The sequence below is a fragment of the Daucus carota genome, chromosome 7, assembly GCF_001625215.2.
Source record: "Daucus carota subsp. sativus chromosome 7, DH1 v3.0, whole genome shotgun sequence".
Lineage (NCBI taxonomy): Eukaryota > Viridiplantae > Streptophyta > Magnoliopsida > Apiales > Apiaceae > Daucus > Daucus carota.
This window is the reverse complement of record NC_030387.2, coordinates 31,535,023-31,554,869: the sequence shown is the minus strand read 5'-3', so window position 1 is coordinate 31,554,869 and position 19,847 is coordinate 31,535,023. Positions and strand designations below refer to the sequence as shown.

The 19,847-nt window shown below is 35.2% G+C and overlaps 2 protein-coding genes across 2 annotated transcripts; one reads left to right on the top strand and one right to left on the bottom strand.

Annotated features, from left to right (window-relative positions):
• Window positions 1-2,250: 2,250 nt before the first annotated feature.
• LOC108195967 (paired amphipathic helix protein Sin3-like 2) lies at window positions 2,251-17,615 on the top strand. The gene is made up of 24 exons (XM_017363006.2): window positions 2,251-2,461; window positions 2,549-2,621; window positions 3,234-3,503; window positions 3,603-3,786; window positions 3,874-3,972; window positions 4,091-4,264; window positions 4,339-4,600; window positions 5,338-5,474; window positions 6,419-6,494; window positions 6,580-6,609; window positions 6,839-7,047; window positions 7,132-7,286; window positions 9,173-9,297; window positions 9,395-9,649; window positions 10,995-11,465; window positions 11,596-11,684; window positions 11,780-12,379; window positions 14,227-14,324; window positions 14,419-14,557; window positions 14,648-14,800; window positions 14,924-15,087; window positions 16,806-16,917; window positions 17,029-17,199; window positions 17,337-17,615. The coding sequence occupies exons 2-23, from the start codon at window positions 2,551-2,553 to the stop codon at window positions 17,155-17,157; spliced, it is 4,002 nt and encodes a 1,333-aa protein (XP_017218495.1). The 5' UTR covers window positions 2,251-2,461; window positions 2,549-2,550; the 3' UTR covers window positions 17,158-17,199; window positions 17,337-17,615.
• Window positions 17,616-18,911: 1,296 nt separating this feature from the next.
• LOC108195198 (metalloendoproteinase 5-MMP-like) lies at window positions 18,912-19,847 on the bottom strand. The gene has a single exon (XM_017362151.2). It carries the CDS (start codon window positions 19,845-19,847, stop codon window positions 18,912-18,914), a length of 936 nt encoding a protein of 311 aa, XP_017217640.1.

Genomic DNA, 19,847 nt, shown 5'->3' with positions numbered 1-19,847 from the left:
TCTGAATGGATACCCGACCGTTTCGACCCGAATGGATCTTACCGAACCCGATATTTTGGATTTGGATTTGATTTTTAGACCCGAACGAGTTTGGATATGGATTTGGATACTAGGTATTCCGTATCGAAACCCGATCCGAAATCCGAATCCGATCCAAACCCGAAACCCGAAAAAAAAATCCAAATATATATATATATATATGTGTGTGTGTGTGTGTGTGTGTGTGTGTGTGTGTGTGTGTATGTGTAAGTATACTAATATAATTTTTTTCAATTTTAAATCTACTAAATTTTGTTTATATATATATATATATATATATATATATATAGTTAGAGTGTGAATGTGTATATTCTTGGGTTATAGTGACTTTTTTTGTTTAACTAATGAGTTACTTTAAAATTTCATACTCCATATAGTGAAGATTTGTGTTTAGAAATTATTAAATCCGGTTCAAGATTTTATTAATGTGTAATACTTTATTATTAAAGTAGCTTAGTTTTAAATATAATGAAATTTAAAGGCGAAAAAATCAAAAATAATATTTTTACAACACTATATAAATTTCGGAATTCATGTTTTGGATAAACCCGAACAAACCCAAACCCGATCCGAAACCCGTAGATTTGGATTTGGATTTGATATATGAAACCCAATTGGATTTGGATTTGAATTTGGATTTTAAAAATAATTTGGATTTGGATTTGGATATCTCAAATATCCAAACCGATCCAACCCGTTGCCACCCCTAGTCTTAAAGAACCGAACCTCGGCCCCATCATGGTCTCATTAGGCCCCGCCCCTACCAGGTCCCACTTAGACCCCGTATAGGCCCAGATCGGATTCATCCCCGGTCCCAAAACCCGCATTATTCTACTTAATGACATTGGTTTCTATTTAGCTTATAGCCCGTGCAAGGCACGGGAGCTTTTTAATTATTTATAAACTTTTTAAATATATTTTAAATGGTGTGGAAACATTTAATTTATAAATAATAAATTAAAATTTTCAATAAAATAAAATTCAAAATTATGATTTGTTTGTAAGTTAGAACTTTGGTAAATACATCATCACAGGCATTAATGGTTTCAAATAAATTATTTTAATCAAGCAATTCCTTTTCTCGTATGTATCATGCCAAAGTATTAAATTCTATCTATCAAATTTTAATATATTTTGAGTGGAATACATTATGCCAGCTCCTATTAGATTATATTAATAAATGTATTTTATATTAAAATTATTATAATGTGATTTAAATATTTTTCAAAAAATTTATATGGTTCTAAATTAAAATTGATAAACATAATTTGTTTTGAATTAAGAAAAGGAATCATAAATATGCAATAAGAAGGTAGTATCTATTTTGGATTAAGAAAAAATTTTGTATTTGTTCATCACATAAATCCGGCTTATTAATTTTAAAATATATTATAAAAAAATTGTGACGGTGAGATTTATATGATTCTATGAATAAAACTGGTAGGAAATATTTATTTAGGATTAAAAAAAATCATATACATGTGAAAGACAGAATTTGTTTTGGATTCAGAAAAGAAATTATAAACATGCAAGTAGATATCAGTTGCCTTCTAGAACAGAATTTAATTTTGTTCCAATCTAACGGTGCTTATTTGTTCAATATAAAATCCAACGGATGATAAGCTTTTGGACCAGAGGACCATGCGACCAAATTATCTCCCTTACGCTTATTATATATAAGTATATAATTGGTTTCTATTTAGTTTATATTCTAGTAGTTCTATTGGAACATGACATGTATATATATTTACCTAATTATTGGGTAAGATATAATTAATTTCTAGTTTCATATTTTTAGATGTGCATATTCATGTTTTTTGTCATTTTTTTTAAGACTTTTGTATGGTCTTTTATTATATATTAAAATTATATTATTTATATGTTTGGAGACATTTTTGCATGATCTTAAGTTAGGAAGTTAGATGCTAATTCTTTTAAACAAAAAAAAACTGCTTAGTACGGTTATTGTGCTCAAACACAATTTTTGTACAAGTATGTAAATCTTGAAAAAAATATTTAATATATTTTAAACTAAAATTAGATATTAAAATAATAAATATTATAAAGGATTTGAACATTTAAAACTTAAAAAATAGGTTTAGATTTATATGATGTGCATGATTCTTTAGATAAAAAATCAAGCCCAACAAAGATAAAAGACCACAACACAAAACACCGAAACATTAAAAACACAGAACCACTTCAAATATTAAATGAACCAGTCCCGAATAAAAATTACACCAAGCTCCTCTCTTCACCGAAATGCTACTATAACCATATTTCATCACCTCTTCGTCTCTCTCGTCATATAACCAAACCCCATTTACGTGTACTCTAACAGAGCTTCATCAACACTGTTCATCTCGTTTTCTTCGCTTAGATCTACTTTGCTTTCTGATTATCTTCTCCGCTCGCTTCATAGGCAAGTCTTCTATGTGTTTGTGTTCGTTGAGCTATTTTTTTATTTTTATTTTTGATTTTTATGTTGTAAGCACAACTGTTCTTGCAGGTATGAAGCGAGTAAGAGATGATTTTGTTGACTCGCCGATTAAGAAGCCCTTTGCTTCTTCTCCTGCAGAATCGTATGGTTCTTCACTTTGATTATGATGATTTTCTGTTCTTTTTGCTTGTGAATACTCTGCAAATTATGGGTTGTGAATGATTTTGATTAGTTTGGGCTTAGTTTTTACCTTTTGGGGTTTTATCGGTTTAGCTTAAGAATGGTTTGTTGGAGAAGCAAGGGTTGTTAATTGAGGGCTAACTGTAATTAAGGGCTGTTGGTTGTTTACTGATTTGGGAATTTTGTGTTGGAATTTGTTGATACTTTTTTCAGGAAAATGGGTTAGTTGATTTGTGTGGGTGAAGTTGAGATTTTTTTCTTGTATAAAGATGTGATCTTTGTGAATAATTGGTTGGGTGTGTGGGGAAGTAATACTATGATGGCTTTATCGGGTAATTAGTTGATTAATGACCATATAAAGAGTCATCTGCCATCTAAGTCGAGGTTAAGCATGTGATGTAAAGAGTAACATGGTTTAGTTTTAAAAACCGAACTAATTGGGTTGGGTCGTTTTATCGGCTCTAACCCGACCGACCCAACCCGTGTTCACCCCTATTACTCTGTATGGTTTTGTTATTTATTATTTTTTTGCGTTAAACCTTTAATGACCATGTTGCTTTTGTTAAAAATGAAGTCATGGGCAACCCCAGATTGCTGCTGGAGGCGGCAATGGTGGCGGTGGTAGTGTCAGTGGAGGTGGCGGTGGAGGAGGTTCAGCTACTGCTGCAGCACAGAAAGTCGCAAATGATGGTGGAGGAGGTTCCGGTACAGGTGCTGGTGCAGGACAGAAACTCACCACCAACGATGCTTTAGCTTATTTAAAGGAAGTTAAGGACATGTTTCCAGATAACAGGGAGAAATATGACAATTTTCTTGATGTGATGAAAGATTTCAAGGCTCAACGGTATTATATAACTTACCATAGAAGGAATTCAGGGTTACAGTTTATTAGATGGACTTTTTACAAGCACATTTCCTCATGCACTGACTTGCTTTTTTACAGAATTGACACCACCGGTGTCATTGCAAGGGTGAAAGACTTATTTCGAGGGCATAATAATTTAATTTTTGGATTCAATACCTTCTTGCCCAAAGGCTATGAAATTACTGTCATCAAGGAGGAAGATGCTCCACCCAAGAGATCAGTTGAGTTTGAGGAGGCAATAAGCTTTGTAACCAAGATAAAGGCAAGATTGATGTTACATTCTTTAATGCTATTGCTCATGTTGATTTTGACATCCAATTTAATGTTTATCTCCCTTTTTTTGAAGCAGACGCGTTTTCAAGATGATGATCGTGTGTACAAATCTTTTTTAGATATATTGAATATGTACCGAAAAGAGCACAAGGGCATTGATGAGGTCTACTACGAGGTGATCGCATTTTGTATATTGTGTGTTGATATATGTTTCCCTCTTTATTTTAGCCATGCCCTCCCTTTGAGACAATGTCAGGTACTCAGGTTATAATTGTACATTTACATTACTGCAGGTTGCTACACTTTTTCGTGATCATCCTGACTTGCTTGATGCGTTCATAAGATTTTTACCCGATGCTTCAGCAGTGGCATCAGAACACAAGGCTACACTTGGCAGGCAGCAGTTGCACCTGTATGAGGAGCGGACTCCTGCTATGCTGACATTGCAGGGTACACAAATGGACAAGGTAATGTAGTAACTTCATTTTTTATTTGTCAGCATGTGCCCCCTTCTCTGATGTTAGAAGGATGGAATATACAGCAACGCTTTCGTCCAGAGAGGATCGTTGCTCCTCAAACACAACGGGATTCAATTGTTGAACGCCCTGATATTGATGATGATAAAACAATGGTTAAGCTGCACAAAGAGCATAAAAAGTCTGCTGAAAAGGACTGCAGGGATAGGAGAAACCCTGATCATGATCTGAATCGTCTGCTTGAAAAACAGAAATCTGCTCGAAAGGTTGATAACTCTGGGGGCGTTTCAGTTTCTGGACTATACAATGACAAAGAGTCCTTGAAAAGTGAGTTGATGTTGTTATTGGGTTAAGTTGTTCTTATATATGTGTGAATAATTAGATATCAAACTTTTGAGAAGTACACCTCCCTGAGAATATGTATAAATGTATGTGCTATGTTTACATGAGTTGGATGGAAATCAGTCTTTTGAGGCAAATTTGTGACGTTTGCGACTATAAAATTGACATACTGTGTATATCTAATAAATACTGGTCTTAATTGTAACCGTCCAGTCATGTATCTGGCTTACAAAAACGAAGGTCCCAGCAGAGGGGGAGGGAATCTAAAGAGTCCTTTTTAACACAAAATATTAAATAATTACACACACACACACACAGACACACACATATATATGCCTATATAAGATTGTTGGCTCATATATATATAAATATTGTGATAATTGCTCCATTATAACTCTATAAGGTTTTACTTTACATTCTTAAAGTCAAAGTTGGACATTTTCGGTTTTCCCAGCACCTTGATTGTCAGTTGATAATATACATTTTGAAATTTTGTAGTAGTTATTTATCACTACTTGCATCAATAAATTAAATAAATTATATGCTTTGCTTAATAATATTACAATCCAGCATGAAGTTATTATTAAAGATAACACATGTTCAATATAGAATATAGATTTATGCGAGCTTAAACTCAAAATCTCAACCATGTTTATCATATTGCTTTTATTTGATAAAAAAACACATATCTTATTGCAATATCTGATTTGCTCTTATGCCAGGCATCTACAAACAAGAGTTTGCATTTTGTCATAAAGTGAAAGAGAGGTTACGGAATCCTGATGATTACGAGGCATTTTTGAAGTGTCTTCATATTTTTAGCAACGAAATAATTACAAGAATGGAATTACAAGGCTTGGTATGTATCGGGCAACCCGTATCTAATTGTTAGTTGTTTTTACCTTGCATTCAGTCTAGGTATGAAAATTTTCGAAATCATATTTTTGGGTTATTCTATATGCTTCTTTCATGTTGACTCCCGTACAACAATGAATACGAGTTGAAGAGATTTTCAAGTTGTGCAACTTTAACATTTTATGTACGAATTTCTCTGGCAACAAAGAAAAAAGAGAGCGATAGAGGGATCATTATCTGGGCACTTCAACTTTAACTATGTTCTAGTCAACTGTTATTGTTGTGCTTAAGTTGTCGCAACTAATGAACCTAAGGTTTGTATTTAACTAGCCAATTTCATGGTTGTTGTTAGATAGGGCTGATAAATTTGTCAAAGAAAACAATGAACTTTGTCTGCCATCAGTCATGACTATATGTATATCTTAGGCCTTTTGGAACCTATTTATGTTTACCGACACAGTTTGGCCCTGCCACATAGTTAGCATTCCTAGTCGGCAGATCGCTTATCCCCGTTCCTCTTCGCAAGAGCGCCCATATCAGACGCTGATTAAGAAAATTTGTGTTGACCCATCGCAAAAAGTTAACATTAGTATAGTTGGATTACTTTTTATATGTCTAGTCACTTCTTTGCCGAGTTATACGTAATTTATGAAGTCATTTTTCTATGATTGAACTGTGTGTTATCCATTTAAGCACTCTTTTTTCCGTCATTTCCCCCCTACTCTTTTGACAGACGCTTTTATACTATTATCATATCTTTTAGATTAGAAGAAAACTCAAGGAAAGAAGATAATACATCTATAATCTTATCAATGTAATAAATTATAATTTTTTCGAGTCATCTTAGCTTTTAATGTCGACTCCATCAAAAATTACACAACTGTGATCTTTGTAAGACGGTACAAGTATCATGCTGCAATGAAAACACCAAATTATGTCTTATACCAGGTTGCAGATTTACTTGGAAGATTCCCAGATCTTATGGAAGGGTTCAATCAATTTTTGGAGCGCTGCGAGGGAGTTGGTAATTTCTTATTATTTAGATAGGAAGTTAATTTTTTTAATTATTATTATCCTAAATTTCTGACGTGTCCTGTCCCTTTGTGCAGATGGATTTCTTCATGGTGTTATAAGGAAAAGTATGTGATATTTTCTTTTCTTATCAACTCCTTTTGTTTTCAATTGAATATGACCATAATTGCGTGCTTCTATATTCTTTTGTATACCATATACAGTAAGTAGTAAATTGAAAATTATGTGAGAGGTGGGTGAAGTTTCTTGGCAGCTTATTACTTTAAGATACTACATTGTAATTGAAATTATGATATGAATTCTGGTTAGCCTAATGAAGTCATTGGTTGATGGCAGAACATTTCTGGAATGAAAAGCATGCTTTATATGGGGATGCTTTAGAAGGGTTGGAGATAAAGGACATAAACAATGAGCAAAGGCATGAGCGGGATGCTGCTAAAGAAAATGATAAATTTAAGGAGAAGTATTGGGGGAAATCCATACAAGAACTTGATCTCTCTAACTGTCAGCGCTGCACTACTAGTTACAGGCTACTTCCTGAAGATGTAACTATATCTCATTTGTCTTTTCTATGTCTATCATTATTACTACGCATGGTAATTTATATGTTTAACAAACTTTTACTGTAGTATCCAATACCATCAGCAAGCCAGAGATCAGAGCTAGGAGCGCAGGTATTAAATGATTACTGGGTATCTGTAACTTCAGGTAGTGAGGACTACTCATTCAAGCATATGCGCAGAAATCAGTACGAAGAAAGTCTGTTTAGATGTGAAGATGATAGGTAATAGATCTGCCTTATTTTTGCAGTATCTCCCCTCTGCTGTGTTTTGGACTCGAGTATTATATATTTATAACATGAGGAGGATACTGATTTACACAAAGCAATCAAGCATGGGCACAAATACATTCTTGAGCACATGCACATGCAAAAAAGTATGCTAAGTACTTATTTGTATATATTTGGACAGAATATAGATGAAGGATTTCGCATAATCCATGCTGGCCAAATTGTGGTTCATATGTGTTTCCAGTATAATAAAGATCAATAATTTGCAAACGCACTTGTTATTGATTTAAGTACTAGTTAAAAAGTTTTGTAAATAAGATATATGCAGTGCAGAGCCATTATTATGTGCGGACATCTAATATGTACCATATTTGTAAAGATCTGACAACTTTGAGTCTTGAAATGTTGATGAAGTATAATGTACATGATTTATTAAATAATTACTATGCAAGCAGTTCATTCATATAAGTTCATCGATGTGTGTGTGTGTGTGTATGAAAATAATGGACCTGGAGGTGTCCTGTTCTGGCATGACCTTGCTTGCCTGAGGTTAGAACATCTTTTAGAGTATAGAATTGTAAGGTTACATTTGTAATTTCAATTTTGGACATGTATCCACAAAGTTAGCCTTGTGATTTTATACATGAATATGTTGCAATCTCTGCCCGAGGACTCTACAGGACATCTCTAGGTCAATTATTTTCATATGTCTATATATATACATATATAGATATGATTCTAAATTTCCAATTGGATTTATCATTTCTTTGATTAACCTTGTTTATAGATTATAATTTCTATTGTAATGGTTTTAAATTCCCAATAACATTTTGTAAAATTTCGTTTTGATTATGAATAACGAATGTAAATATTAAATTATATATAAGTAGTCGTCTTTTAATGGAGAGTAAATTAGAATAGAATTCAATAAAATTATATATTTAACAGGATTTACTATTTATTATCTTATGCTGTATGGATTATATTACAAATATTGTAATGGTTTCAAAATCTTAGTAGGATTTCAAAAAATTTCTTCTTTTTAAATTTATAAATTACAAATATTTTATAGTATAGATTATTAATCATGAATAAATATGTTACAAAGTCTCGTATCACGGCATCCCACGAGCACGACCAACGAAAAGGGTTTTCGGTTATAATAAAGAGTATAGACTAGTCATTTTGATTGCTTTTTCATTTAGGATATGCCTCTACTCAGTACTAAATCAACATGGGCTATCCAATGCACTTTTCAATACATTGACAAGGGGTCAAATTTAGTTTCAAAGTTTTCTGACAATATTACCTTGCCAAATTACTATATTTCCCAGAAAATAAGCTGATACTGTATTATGACTTATAAATTATAGTATGAACATACTAAGATCTAACATATATGTTCCAAGAGAAAAATGGCTGCGAGGGTGACTTTGAAAATCCTAAAGAGGCAATACTATGTCCGTCATCTAATGCTTTAGTCTCTTAGATGTAAAACGACACTAGTAGTAGTTTATTTAATATTGCACAATTACTCTTACTTTGTTTTTAATAATTATTTTTGAATTTGTACTTGTGATTGTGTATCAGCTTAGGCTATACAAAATTGACTTTTTGATGGCCTTTGTTTTTGCTAAACGACTTTTTGATGGTCTTTTAGTTTCAGTAGTGCAACATTTAACCATTTTTGGGTATTTAGGCCTGATATTGGTAGTGTAGATTTATGTCCTTTAAAGAATTCCCTAAATCTGGAACCTTTTCACTTTTATTTTATTGAGTCATGTATAGAAGTGATATCTTCTTTATTAATGCGCAAATCGCAATGGGCCCCCCTTCGTTCTGGTCGGGACAAATTACTGATATTTATTTGGTGATTATAGGTTTGAGCTAGACATGCTCCTGGAATCTGTGAGTTCCACTGTTAAGCGCGCGGAGGAGCTGCTGAGTAACATCAATAATGCTGTCGATTTCGGTAGCCAATTCCGTGTCGAAGACCATTTCACAGGTTTTTTTATTCTCTGTTCAAGTTTGTGTTTTTAATACAGCTAAAATATTAAAATTTTCCTCTTGCTAATATTTTTATGTTCTTTTGCTGATTCTAGCTCTTAATCTGAGGTGTATAGAACGTATGTATGGTGATCACGGCCTGGATACGTTGGATATATTGCGCAAAAACCCTTCCTATTCACTGCCTGTAATATTGGCCCGCCTAAGACAGAAGCAGGAGGAGTGGTCAAAGTGTCGTATAGATTTCAACAAGGTTTGGGCTGAAGTATACACTAAGAATCACTTCAAGTCACTTGATCATCGGAGTTTCTACTTCAAGCAACAAGATTCAAAGAACTTGAGCACTAAATGTAAGAGGCACTTGAGCAGACCTGGTTTTTTAATACACGTTTTTTTCTCTTATGTATAGATCTAAGACTTATCTTAAAATTGATGAATTCTGATATTAGTTGTAGTTATTAAAACCTTATATATAAAAATATTCATATTTTTATATTGTGATGAATTTATATTATAAGATAATAGAGAGATGTCTGAGGAAAATAAAAAAGGAATGTTAAAAGTTAAAACAAGTAATCTGCATCTCCAATATGTTACTCTCGCATTCTTGAAGTGGAGTAGAAGGTTCTGTGAACTGTTTTCCTCGTATTAGAAGTCTAGAATTGTATGCTTTGTGCTTAATTTTGTTTATAGAAGAGGCTGTGATGGCGGAAGCATAGAACTACCACTGCATTGTTGATTAATGCACAATCAGATAGATATATAGATTTCTGTAGCGCATACTACAAGATGTAGAAATCCTTAATTATCGTTTCTATACCCTGGTTTTTCGATTTTAAATTTGCGTCAAGTAGAACTTTTTTTTATACTATAATATTCATGTCAAAAAGTCTGTCATCAGTCAAAATGGGACAGAGGAGTATTACATGTTCAATGCATTGTGTAAAAGGACAATAAAGGAGTCAAGCAGTCATTGGCTGATTAGGGAGACAATAGCACAATAAATGACCATTTAAAGCTCAGCTAGTACCACGATGGTAATAAATACAGTAAAATCACAGTAGAAAAAACCAAATAAGAAAGTAGCTGCTCTAGATTTCATCTTCCATCGCTTTTAAGTTAAGGTTGATGTACGCTTTTTTATCGCCTTCACAATTTGTCTTACCATGACAGCTGATTGGAGTAATGAAGCTGGTACGTGTAACTTTTGTTTTATTAGTTTTCCCTACTATTGATGTTACTGTATTTGCTGCCATCTTGGTACTAGTTGACAGCACACCTTTAATGGTCACTCAATTATGCCAATTTTTCCGCCAGTGACTGTGTCTAAATTCTTTATGGCCTGTTTGCCTATATGATTGTGCAACTAATACATGGGTGTACGTAATCTGGCAATTTGACTGCACATATATTTGGTTCAGAATGCTCTCATCTTCAACTTGGCAAATTACATTATATTGCCCTGTATACATATTTCTTACACAAGTTCATAAAGATGGGTAAATTTCTTCAGTTCATTGAAAAATTCTTTCCAAAAATGGCTGTAATATTATTTACTCAATAGAACCATTTTGTGGATGGATATGAGTGATTAATTTTTCTTGGAATTGTTGCACAGACTCTACGATGTTTATTGTTTCAATGGAACTTAATATTAATTTTTGTTTATATTATTGTTATTATTTTCATTTCCAGCCTTTGTGGCCGAGATCAAAGAGCTTAAGGATAAAAGGCAGGAGGATAATGTGCTTCTATCTATAGCTTCTGGGTGCAAACATCCTATAATTCCTAATCTTGCGTTTGACTATGTTGATGTGGGTATACATGAAGAGTATCACAAACTGATCAAGTATTCATGCGATGAAATTTGCACATCAAAAGAGCAATCAAATAAAGCCATGAGGCTCTGGTGTACCTTATTGGAGCCGATGCTATGTGTTCCTTCTCGTCTTCCTTGTTCTGAAGATACTCAAGTTCCTTCAGTATCTAAGCATCATGGAATAAAAATTGCTGGAACGTGTGTCAAAGGAAGAGAGAATTTCAAGCAACTAAAGCCTTTATCTAATGGAGAGAAGAATACTAACCCAAATCAAGTAGTTTCCCCAATTCTAGCCAGTTCTGTTGCAGCACCTGCTATTGGAGATGACAAAACAACTCCCGGAGTTGGTATGGAAATAATTTTTATGTGTGTTTAGTACTAAGCTTGTGTAGTTTATATGCCCAAATTGCGTATGCTGTTTTTTGGTCTATAATTAGTAAAATCTGTTTGGTTTTCTTATTATTTTTTGGACACAAGGACGTCATGCAGCTGAGACCCCTACCAAACATGCAACAGAAAATAGACACGGAGTTGCTTGTAATATTGTGAATGCACCTTCGTTGGAGGTAGGACATCCACTGACAATGAACCTTTTGCAATTCAAATACCCTTTGTTCTTTGATATTTCTTACAGTCAATCTATATGTGTTTCATGGTACAGCGTTCTGATGTTTCAAAGTCAGTTCCAGAAGTGAAAGGACCTCTGATAGAAGGCACTAGTGTCCACAAAGACAACAAATCTACAGTTGATACTCATAAAATTGAGAAAGAAGAGGGTGAATTGTCACCTAATGGTGATTTTGAAGAGGATAGTTTTGCTGCCTATGGTGGTTCCAATCTGTCACCTAATGCAAAAAAGAGTGTTGAAGCTGAACACAATCAGCCTGGGACTTTTAAAGATATTTCTTGTCATGACAATGGAGGCGAAAATGATGCAGATGATGAGGTCAGTGAAAATGTTCCAGAGGCTGGGGATGATGTTTCAGGAAGTGAATCTGCTGCTGATGAATGCTCGCATGAAGAGCGGGAAGAGGAAGATGAAGAACAGGAAGAAGATGGTAAAGCTGAAAGTGAATGCGAGGCTGAGGTATTAGATAATGTACTTGCTGGAGATGGATTGTCGTTACCCCCATCTGAAAGATTTCTGCTGACCACCAAGCCACTGGCTAAACATGATGCATCCACATTCCATGATAATGAAAAGAATTCTTGCGTGTTCTATGGAAATGATGCATACTATGTTCTTTTCAGGCTACACCAAGTAAGAATAAATTCCATTTCTTCCTTTACTGACAAAGATAATGTTTATGAAATTCTTAATTAATTATTCCAGGGTTATGTATTATAATCATTGTTTCAAAAGCACCTCTAGGCGATAGGCCCATCAGGACAGAGCTTCTTCGGCTGCTCAGGCTGAGGTGATATTCTTTGAAGAGGGTGCACCTCTGCTTTAAGGCGAGGTGGTATGAGGCAAGATACATATAATAGGTGCACATGAGGGAACTTTTGGCTAATTAAGTTGTTTCAAAATAAAAATATAGCACCCCGTTGTAGCCTTGCAATTTGAGTAACTGATTTTTAAACCAAAGAAAATAAAAGGCGGCGACATGTGATGATCTAAACACAAAAAGCAATTATCCTGCTGGCTCTTGTGGTGCAATAAGTGTCTTCCTTGTTCTGCTAAAGATGTGACAGTCTCTTCGTTTTTGGGTTTAAATAAACCTTTTTAGATTTATATTATATAAATAAGCCTATAAGTTAATCAATAATATAATTTTTATATTTTGAACCATACCACATTTTCTAAATTTGTTATTTATGGAACATACCTAAAATTTGTAATTGATAGATATTAGTCGAGTAAAAGTATAAATATTCACTGTAATTAATTATAGTAGTTATATTTTGAAACATTGACGATTACAACACTGAGATAATTAAGACATAGATACTAGATAGCAATATGAACGAAATTAACATAAAAAATCTTAAACTTGCTAAATTCATAAGTGAATACTAACTGACAGTAAATTAATGCCCATCGATAGAAGCAATTGTTTAGGCCCTCAAACACACAAACACTTCATTAATCTGATGACTGTGCAAAGTGCAATCACCCATATATCAGAAAACCAAAACTAAAGCAAAGTGCAACAAATAATTTAACAGAACACAGCCATAAACCCTCGATTAAGAAGAGCAATTCACACGAACAGATTTCCTGGAAGAATATAAATAGGCCAAAACAGGCGAGAAATTTCCCTGGTAGTGCGTATCTCTTATATGCCTTACGTGGCAGCCTCATGGCAAGCCGTGTGCGACTTTGGATGGTGGTGTGGTTAGATTTTTTGGGGGTTTGATGGTGGTGGTGGTGGTGTAAAACTGTATGTGTAGGTATATAATTATAAATGTATGTATATTCATATATTATGTTACGGCTGGTAGAGTTGTGTGTACTATTGCTCTGATACTACGAAACTATATCTCAATTAATACAGTTACAAGTGATCGTTACATAGCCTAACATTGTGACCAATAAGCACTTCGATAATAATATGGCTATAAGATATATCTTAACAATGAGGTATAACATTTTTTGTATAACTTCGAACCTTCTTGTGCTTCGTTAAGAATTTTATTTAATTGGTTTTAGGCGTACTTTATTTTAACCTGTTGAGTTGTGTTTGACTGTAATTGATTTATTAATATACTCGATTTGGTACATATTACTCCCTCTGTCCCCCGAGGTAGTTTACCTTGGGGGACGGGGGTTTGACATGCATTTTAAGACTCCTATAAAATGTAGTTTCACAAATTATTTTAAACTTTTTTTCCTAAATAAAAATTTGACGTTTTAATATTTATAGAAATAAAGAAAATTTTAAAAATAATTTATGGAACTATATTTTATATGCACCTTAAAATGTGTGTCAAGCAATGTAAAAAAACTGTGAAGAAATGAGAGGGACGGAGGGAGTAATTTTTTTAACTTCTGTTTTGGTAATCTGCGTCTAGCTTAATTTAGACGCATGCCTCGGTGCACCTTTACTTTAATTAAGAATCATTATACTTGAATGTAATCATTAATATTTATTGTTCTGTTGCTAGATTTTGTATGAAAGACTATTATTGGCTAAACAACATTTGTCCTCTGCTGAAATGGAAAGGGAAAACAGGAAAGATACTGGACCTGACCTTTTTGCCAGGTGGAGATTATAACCTTGTTTGCTTCTTATTTGAGTTCAAGATATTCCTAGGATATGAATCTGGGGCGTTTGACTATTTTCTGCTGTTGTGCAGATTTATGAAAGCATTGTATGATTTACTGGATGGATCTTCAGATAATGCAAAATTTGAGGATGATTGTAGAGCCATTATTGGTAATCAGTCTTATGTTCTCTTTACTTTGGACAAGTTGATATATAAACTAGTCAAACAGGTAAACAGTCTGAGAATCCCTTTAAGTTTTTAAACAACTATGTTTTAATATTTGTTCTGCAATTATAAAGAGTTTACATCTTTTCTTCAGCTTCAAACTGTTGCCAGTGATGAGATGGATAATAAGCTTCTCCAGCTATATGAGTATGAAAAATGTCGACGACCTGAGAAATATGTTGATTCAGTTTACTATGAGAATGCACATGTCCTCCTTCACGAAGAAAACATATACCGATTCGAATGTGTAGGTTTTCTGCTGTTCTGTCCTATTATATTGTTTGATACTTTTCTCTCTGCATCTCAAAAAGCAGCTAATATACTTAATTTTTTTTTTTTTTTGCCTTTTTCAACTATAATTTCTTTGTAGACATCTGTGCCATGCCAACTGCTTATACAGTTGATGGATGATGGAAATGAAAAGCCTGAAATGGTTGCAGTTTCGGTGGATCCCAATTTTGCAGCATATTTTTATAAAGAGTTTGTGTCCGTTGTCCTCAACAGAAAAGAGTCGCCTGGCATCATGTTGCGAAGGTACTGATATTAACTTTATGTATGTGCAGAAGCTCCTAGAGGCTTGCATTAGTATATATTGGTTTTTAGAACATGCGGGAGGGGGAGGGTGCACAGTTGGGATGGTTTGCACAGTTTAACGAAGCCTTGATTAGAGGACGCAGAGCCACACCCTGGTTGTTGGGGGGGGGGGGGGGGGGGGCGCTGTTACCGGTTACGAAGTTGTGCTTTTGTTTTATTTTAGCTGGTACAGTTACCATAAATCAATAGCTTCAGGGTTGTAAATGATAATTAATTAATCGCAATAAAATCTGTCATAAGTTTATCAAGACCATGTTTAAGAGGTTGCATAAGTTTAGAAATGAACCTTCTTCAGATACTAATAGCATATTATTAAATATTACTGTTAATGTTATCTTTATAACCTTTGAAGGTCAAAAGTAAAAGAATATAAGCAGCAGCTATGCTTAGGGGTTATCACAAAATCGCCCAAACAGCATAAACCGCCCGCACCGCACCTCAAAACGTGGTTTTTAATTTTCGTGGTGCGGTTGCGTGTTGAATTTTTTGCATACTGCACGGTGCAGTGTGGGTTACGGTTTGACATATTACTAGTGTGGTTCAGACCGCCCCGCACCGCAATATAATAACATATATAAAAATATTAGTAATTGTTAAATAGAATTATATTATATACATTTGTATATTATTTATAATTATGCATTGCTATGTATATACTTGTTAAACCTCTTCAAATAATAGTTAATTATTATTTTCTCAATCTAGCATTACTATTATACCAGATTTTAATATTATCCAAACCGCATATGAGGTTTGTTTTGCGGTTTTAGAGAAAAACTGCACCGCGATCACCCCTAGCTGTGATCTTGAGAACCCTGAACTCATTTAGCGGGTCATAATGGCAGCCCCTTAGGATTCCGGCACCCGCTATATTTTTTATTTTTTTTTTATAATGAAATTATGGTTATTGAGAAAAGTATGTTGAATGCAAGATTATGCTAGTCTGTAGATTTTATTTATATGATGCAGTCAACGCGTTGTCCTTAATTTCTTTTTATCACACTATAGTACCATACATATATTCATATCTCTTCATTTTATTGAGATTGATATTTTGATTTATAAGTAAGTTGAAAGTACTGTACTAGTGGTTACAGAAATCACATAAATTAATCTGGAAAGATTGTCGAATTCCACCAATTTCTTGAGAAAGTTGTGATGGGATTGTATTGTTGTGCAGAGTAGTTAACGTTTGAGCTATTAGTTGGATGATTTAGTTACTCCAGTGTTGCCCTTTGAGTTCAAAACCCATATAAGCCAATATACTAATTGCAATTTTGTATTGCCCTATTGCACTTTCTCTTGTCGAGTATAATCTATAATCTTATGAAAGATCTTTGCCACCCGCACTCTTCAGTTTTCCTCTTGTATCCGTGTCGGACACTTGGCAATCGGACCGGGTACGGACACTTGGACACTTACATTCGGCCAAAAACATGTAAATTTCTTGAAAATATCTCCAAGTCTTGACACTTGTACCCATATCCATGTTGGACATGGACATTTTCGGCCGAGTCCGAGTAACAAAGCCTAAGATAAGGAATGCACTGTTCCATGAGGCACTAATAAATAGAATCAGTCAGACTGACATATGGGACATTATATTTACACTGATTATTCTGTGTTTGATAATGTGAAGAAATTATGTTTGTATGCAGGAACAAACGTAAGTATGCGGATTTTGATGAATCTTCTGCTAAATGTGTGGCAATGGATGATGTGAGGGTGATCAATGGTTTGGAATGCAAGATGACTTGCACGTCATCCAAGGTATAATATTTGCTTTTATAACAGTGCAATCATTATGCACTGTTATATACTGAATAGTTCATATATCTGCCACTGATTTTTAAGCTTTCTTTTTATCATGGTGTGTTGCAGATCTCCTATGTTCTAGACACAGAAGATATTTTCTGTCGTAAGAGAAGCAAAATAGAAAAATCTTCTACATTGTTGCAGGATGGGGCGAAAGTACATAAATTTCACCAATTCTTAACAGCATCGATATAATGTACTGTGCCTTTTGGAATGGTTATATAGTTGCAGCTAAAGGTAAGACTACTCATTTATGTTGTCTTAATTACTCGAATAAGAGCTTGCAAATGTTCTTTTCCTTTGCTTTGTGTGTCAAAAGTGAACAAGAGAATTAAACGCAGGCTAACATATTTTTTGCTTTGGTCTGCATGTAGAAATCTGTGACACAATGTACTGTCTAAAGGCGTAGCGAAAATAGAGAGATTTCAGGAATTTGACGACATCTTTGCATTGTTCTGTAAATGGGGCATGGACTTGAACTATGTTCTGTAATGAGATAAATTGTACATCAGTTTGTTTCTCCAATTTGTACTGTACCTTCTAATTCCCTGCAGAGAAATAAATCTGTGGGAAAAAGTACTTGCTGAACGAAATTGTGCAAAAAACACACCGAATAGAAAAGAAATACATCAAAAAGGTATTAGACTGCATAATTTTGCTTTCAAATTACTTATGCACCATATATGTTTTTGACTTGTGGGTTATGTTCCCTTTTTGTTCTTGGAGAAATTAGTGGATTGGATGTGGTAAATTGCAAGTTAGAAAAATAATATACATCTGTAGTTTGTCATCAAAAGCAAGGATATTAAAACATTATCTACTTACAATATTCTCCTAATATAAATCATGTAGATAGTATACAAGGTTCAGTTGCAGTATAAATCATGGACCATAAGCTGGGCCTTGACAAGGTCAACAAGGCTTACTGGGGGTTTGGGCCTTGGGGTGTAGCAGAACAGAGGTGAGGTTAATTATTGATTTTAGAGGGTGATTTTAGAGCCCCTTTAGGAGGCTGGGGTGGGGGTGGGTGGGTGAAGTTATTAGGACGTGGGGATGTCTATATATATGTATTTATAATGCATAACTACAATGATTAAATTTGAATGCTAAATAAACCTATATTTATTCAGACGGTCTTATGTAGGGGTGTAATTTGGGCCGAGCGAGCCGAGTTTCGGGCCGAGCCGAGCCGGCTCGTTTAGCTAAACAAGCCGGTTTTAGCGAGTCGGGCGAGCCGGCTCGTTTAATTTTACACTTAATCGAGTCTAAACTTTTATCCAAACTTGTCCCGTTTAATTTCACGAGTCGAGTCGAGCTGGCTCGTTTAATTAAACGAGCCAGAACCTTTGCCCGAGTTAAACGAGCCGAGTCGAGCCTAGTTAAACGAGTTCGAGCCGGGCGAGGTCGCGAGCCGCCCGACTTAACTTACAGCTCTAGTCTTATGGCTAGCTTTTTGTTGTACTCGAAGTGCACATAGGGGAGAAGCCAACATCAAATGGTGTACTCAAAGTGCACCAATGGGGGTCGGGCGAGCTCGCGAGCCGCCCGACTCAACTTACAGCTCTAGTCTTATGGCTAGCTTTTTGTTGTACTCGAAGTGCACATAGGGGAAAAGCCAACATCAAATGGTGTACTCAAAGTGCACCAATGGGGGTCGGGGCTCCCCAGCAATTATAAGAAGTAAATTTGTAAAGTCATTAGAAGACTAAAATAATTTTGGAAGTTGCAAGAGTTTATAGAGTATTCATGAAAGTTGCGAGTTACAGTTTTAGCTAAGATTTCTCAAGTTGCAAAGAGAAGATGTGCAAAAGCAAGTTTAAAGATGCATTTTATCAATGAGTTATTTCTTATTGATATACATAGTGGTGGTTACATTGGGGAGAGACAGGGATATCTAGACTTAGGAAACCTTAAATATATTGTTCATGTAAGAAGAAACGCAATGATCTTCAAACATTAGCATATAGTTCATAAATTCCTTGAACATCATCACCGCACAAATCTTTAGTCACTCCATCTGTCACTGAAGGGTACATAACCGCGTCTTGGACCGAGCTATGTTGCAGCCCCAGAAGGTGGCCAATCTCATGTAATGCCACCGTTTCCAGGTCGATATGCCCCGGGTTCGGACCCATAGACCATGGCTCGTCTTCGTCGAGGTGAAACGTGCCAGCAGTTGGCGGGGAAGCATGAGCCAGGACTCCATAAGGCCCGTCGAAAGGAGAGCCATCCCCGTGATCACGGCTATAAAACCCGATCATTATGTCAGGAACTTCCACATAAGGCACCACATCCTGGACATTGATGAATGTGAATTGCGTGACCCCTGCCCATTTGTCGAAAGCTCCTGCGATTGTGGTTACAGCGTCAGCAGGAGTTCCAGGGGCGAAATTGTAGGTCAGGTTGCTCTTGTCAATAGGCCATTTTGGCGAGCCATCGAAGAATTGATAATGCATAACCGTGTGCAAGGACTTGACATGGTGCACTCTGTTCTTTGCGGCGTGCATTCTGCTGCGGCCATTGATGATATCAGGCACGCCACAGCGAGGCAACATCATGTTGTGAACGGTTTTGGCATCCAGGATCCCGGTGGACTTGATATGGTAATTTTGCTGGTACAATTTAATGGCGGACTCGAGAGTGTCGTCGAAGTGATCATTCTCTTCTCTCTCGGGCTGAGGGTTTTGAGCGTTATCGGTGTCGATGTAACCGAATTTTTTGAGATATTGTTTGAGCTGGCTGACTCCTTCGACGACATCGCCTTTCTGAGAGCCTTGTAAATCTTTTAGAAACTCGAACGAGGACGAATTTGCTCGAGAAAAGAGTAATGCTACGAGCACCAAAATGCAAGACGAGAATTGTGTAAGATTAAATGTATGTGACAT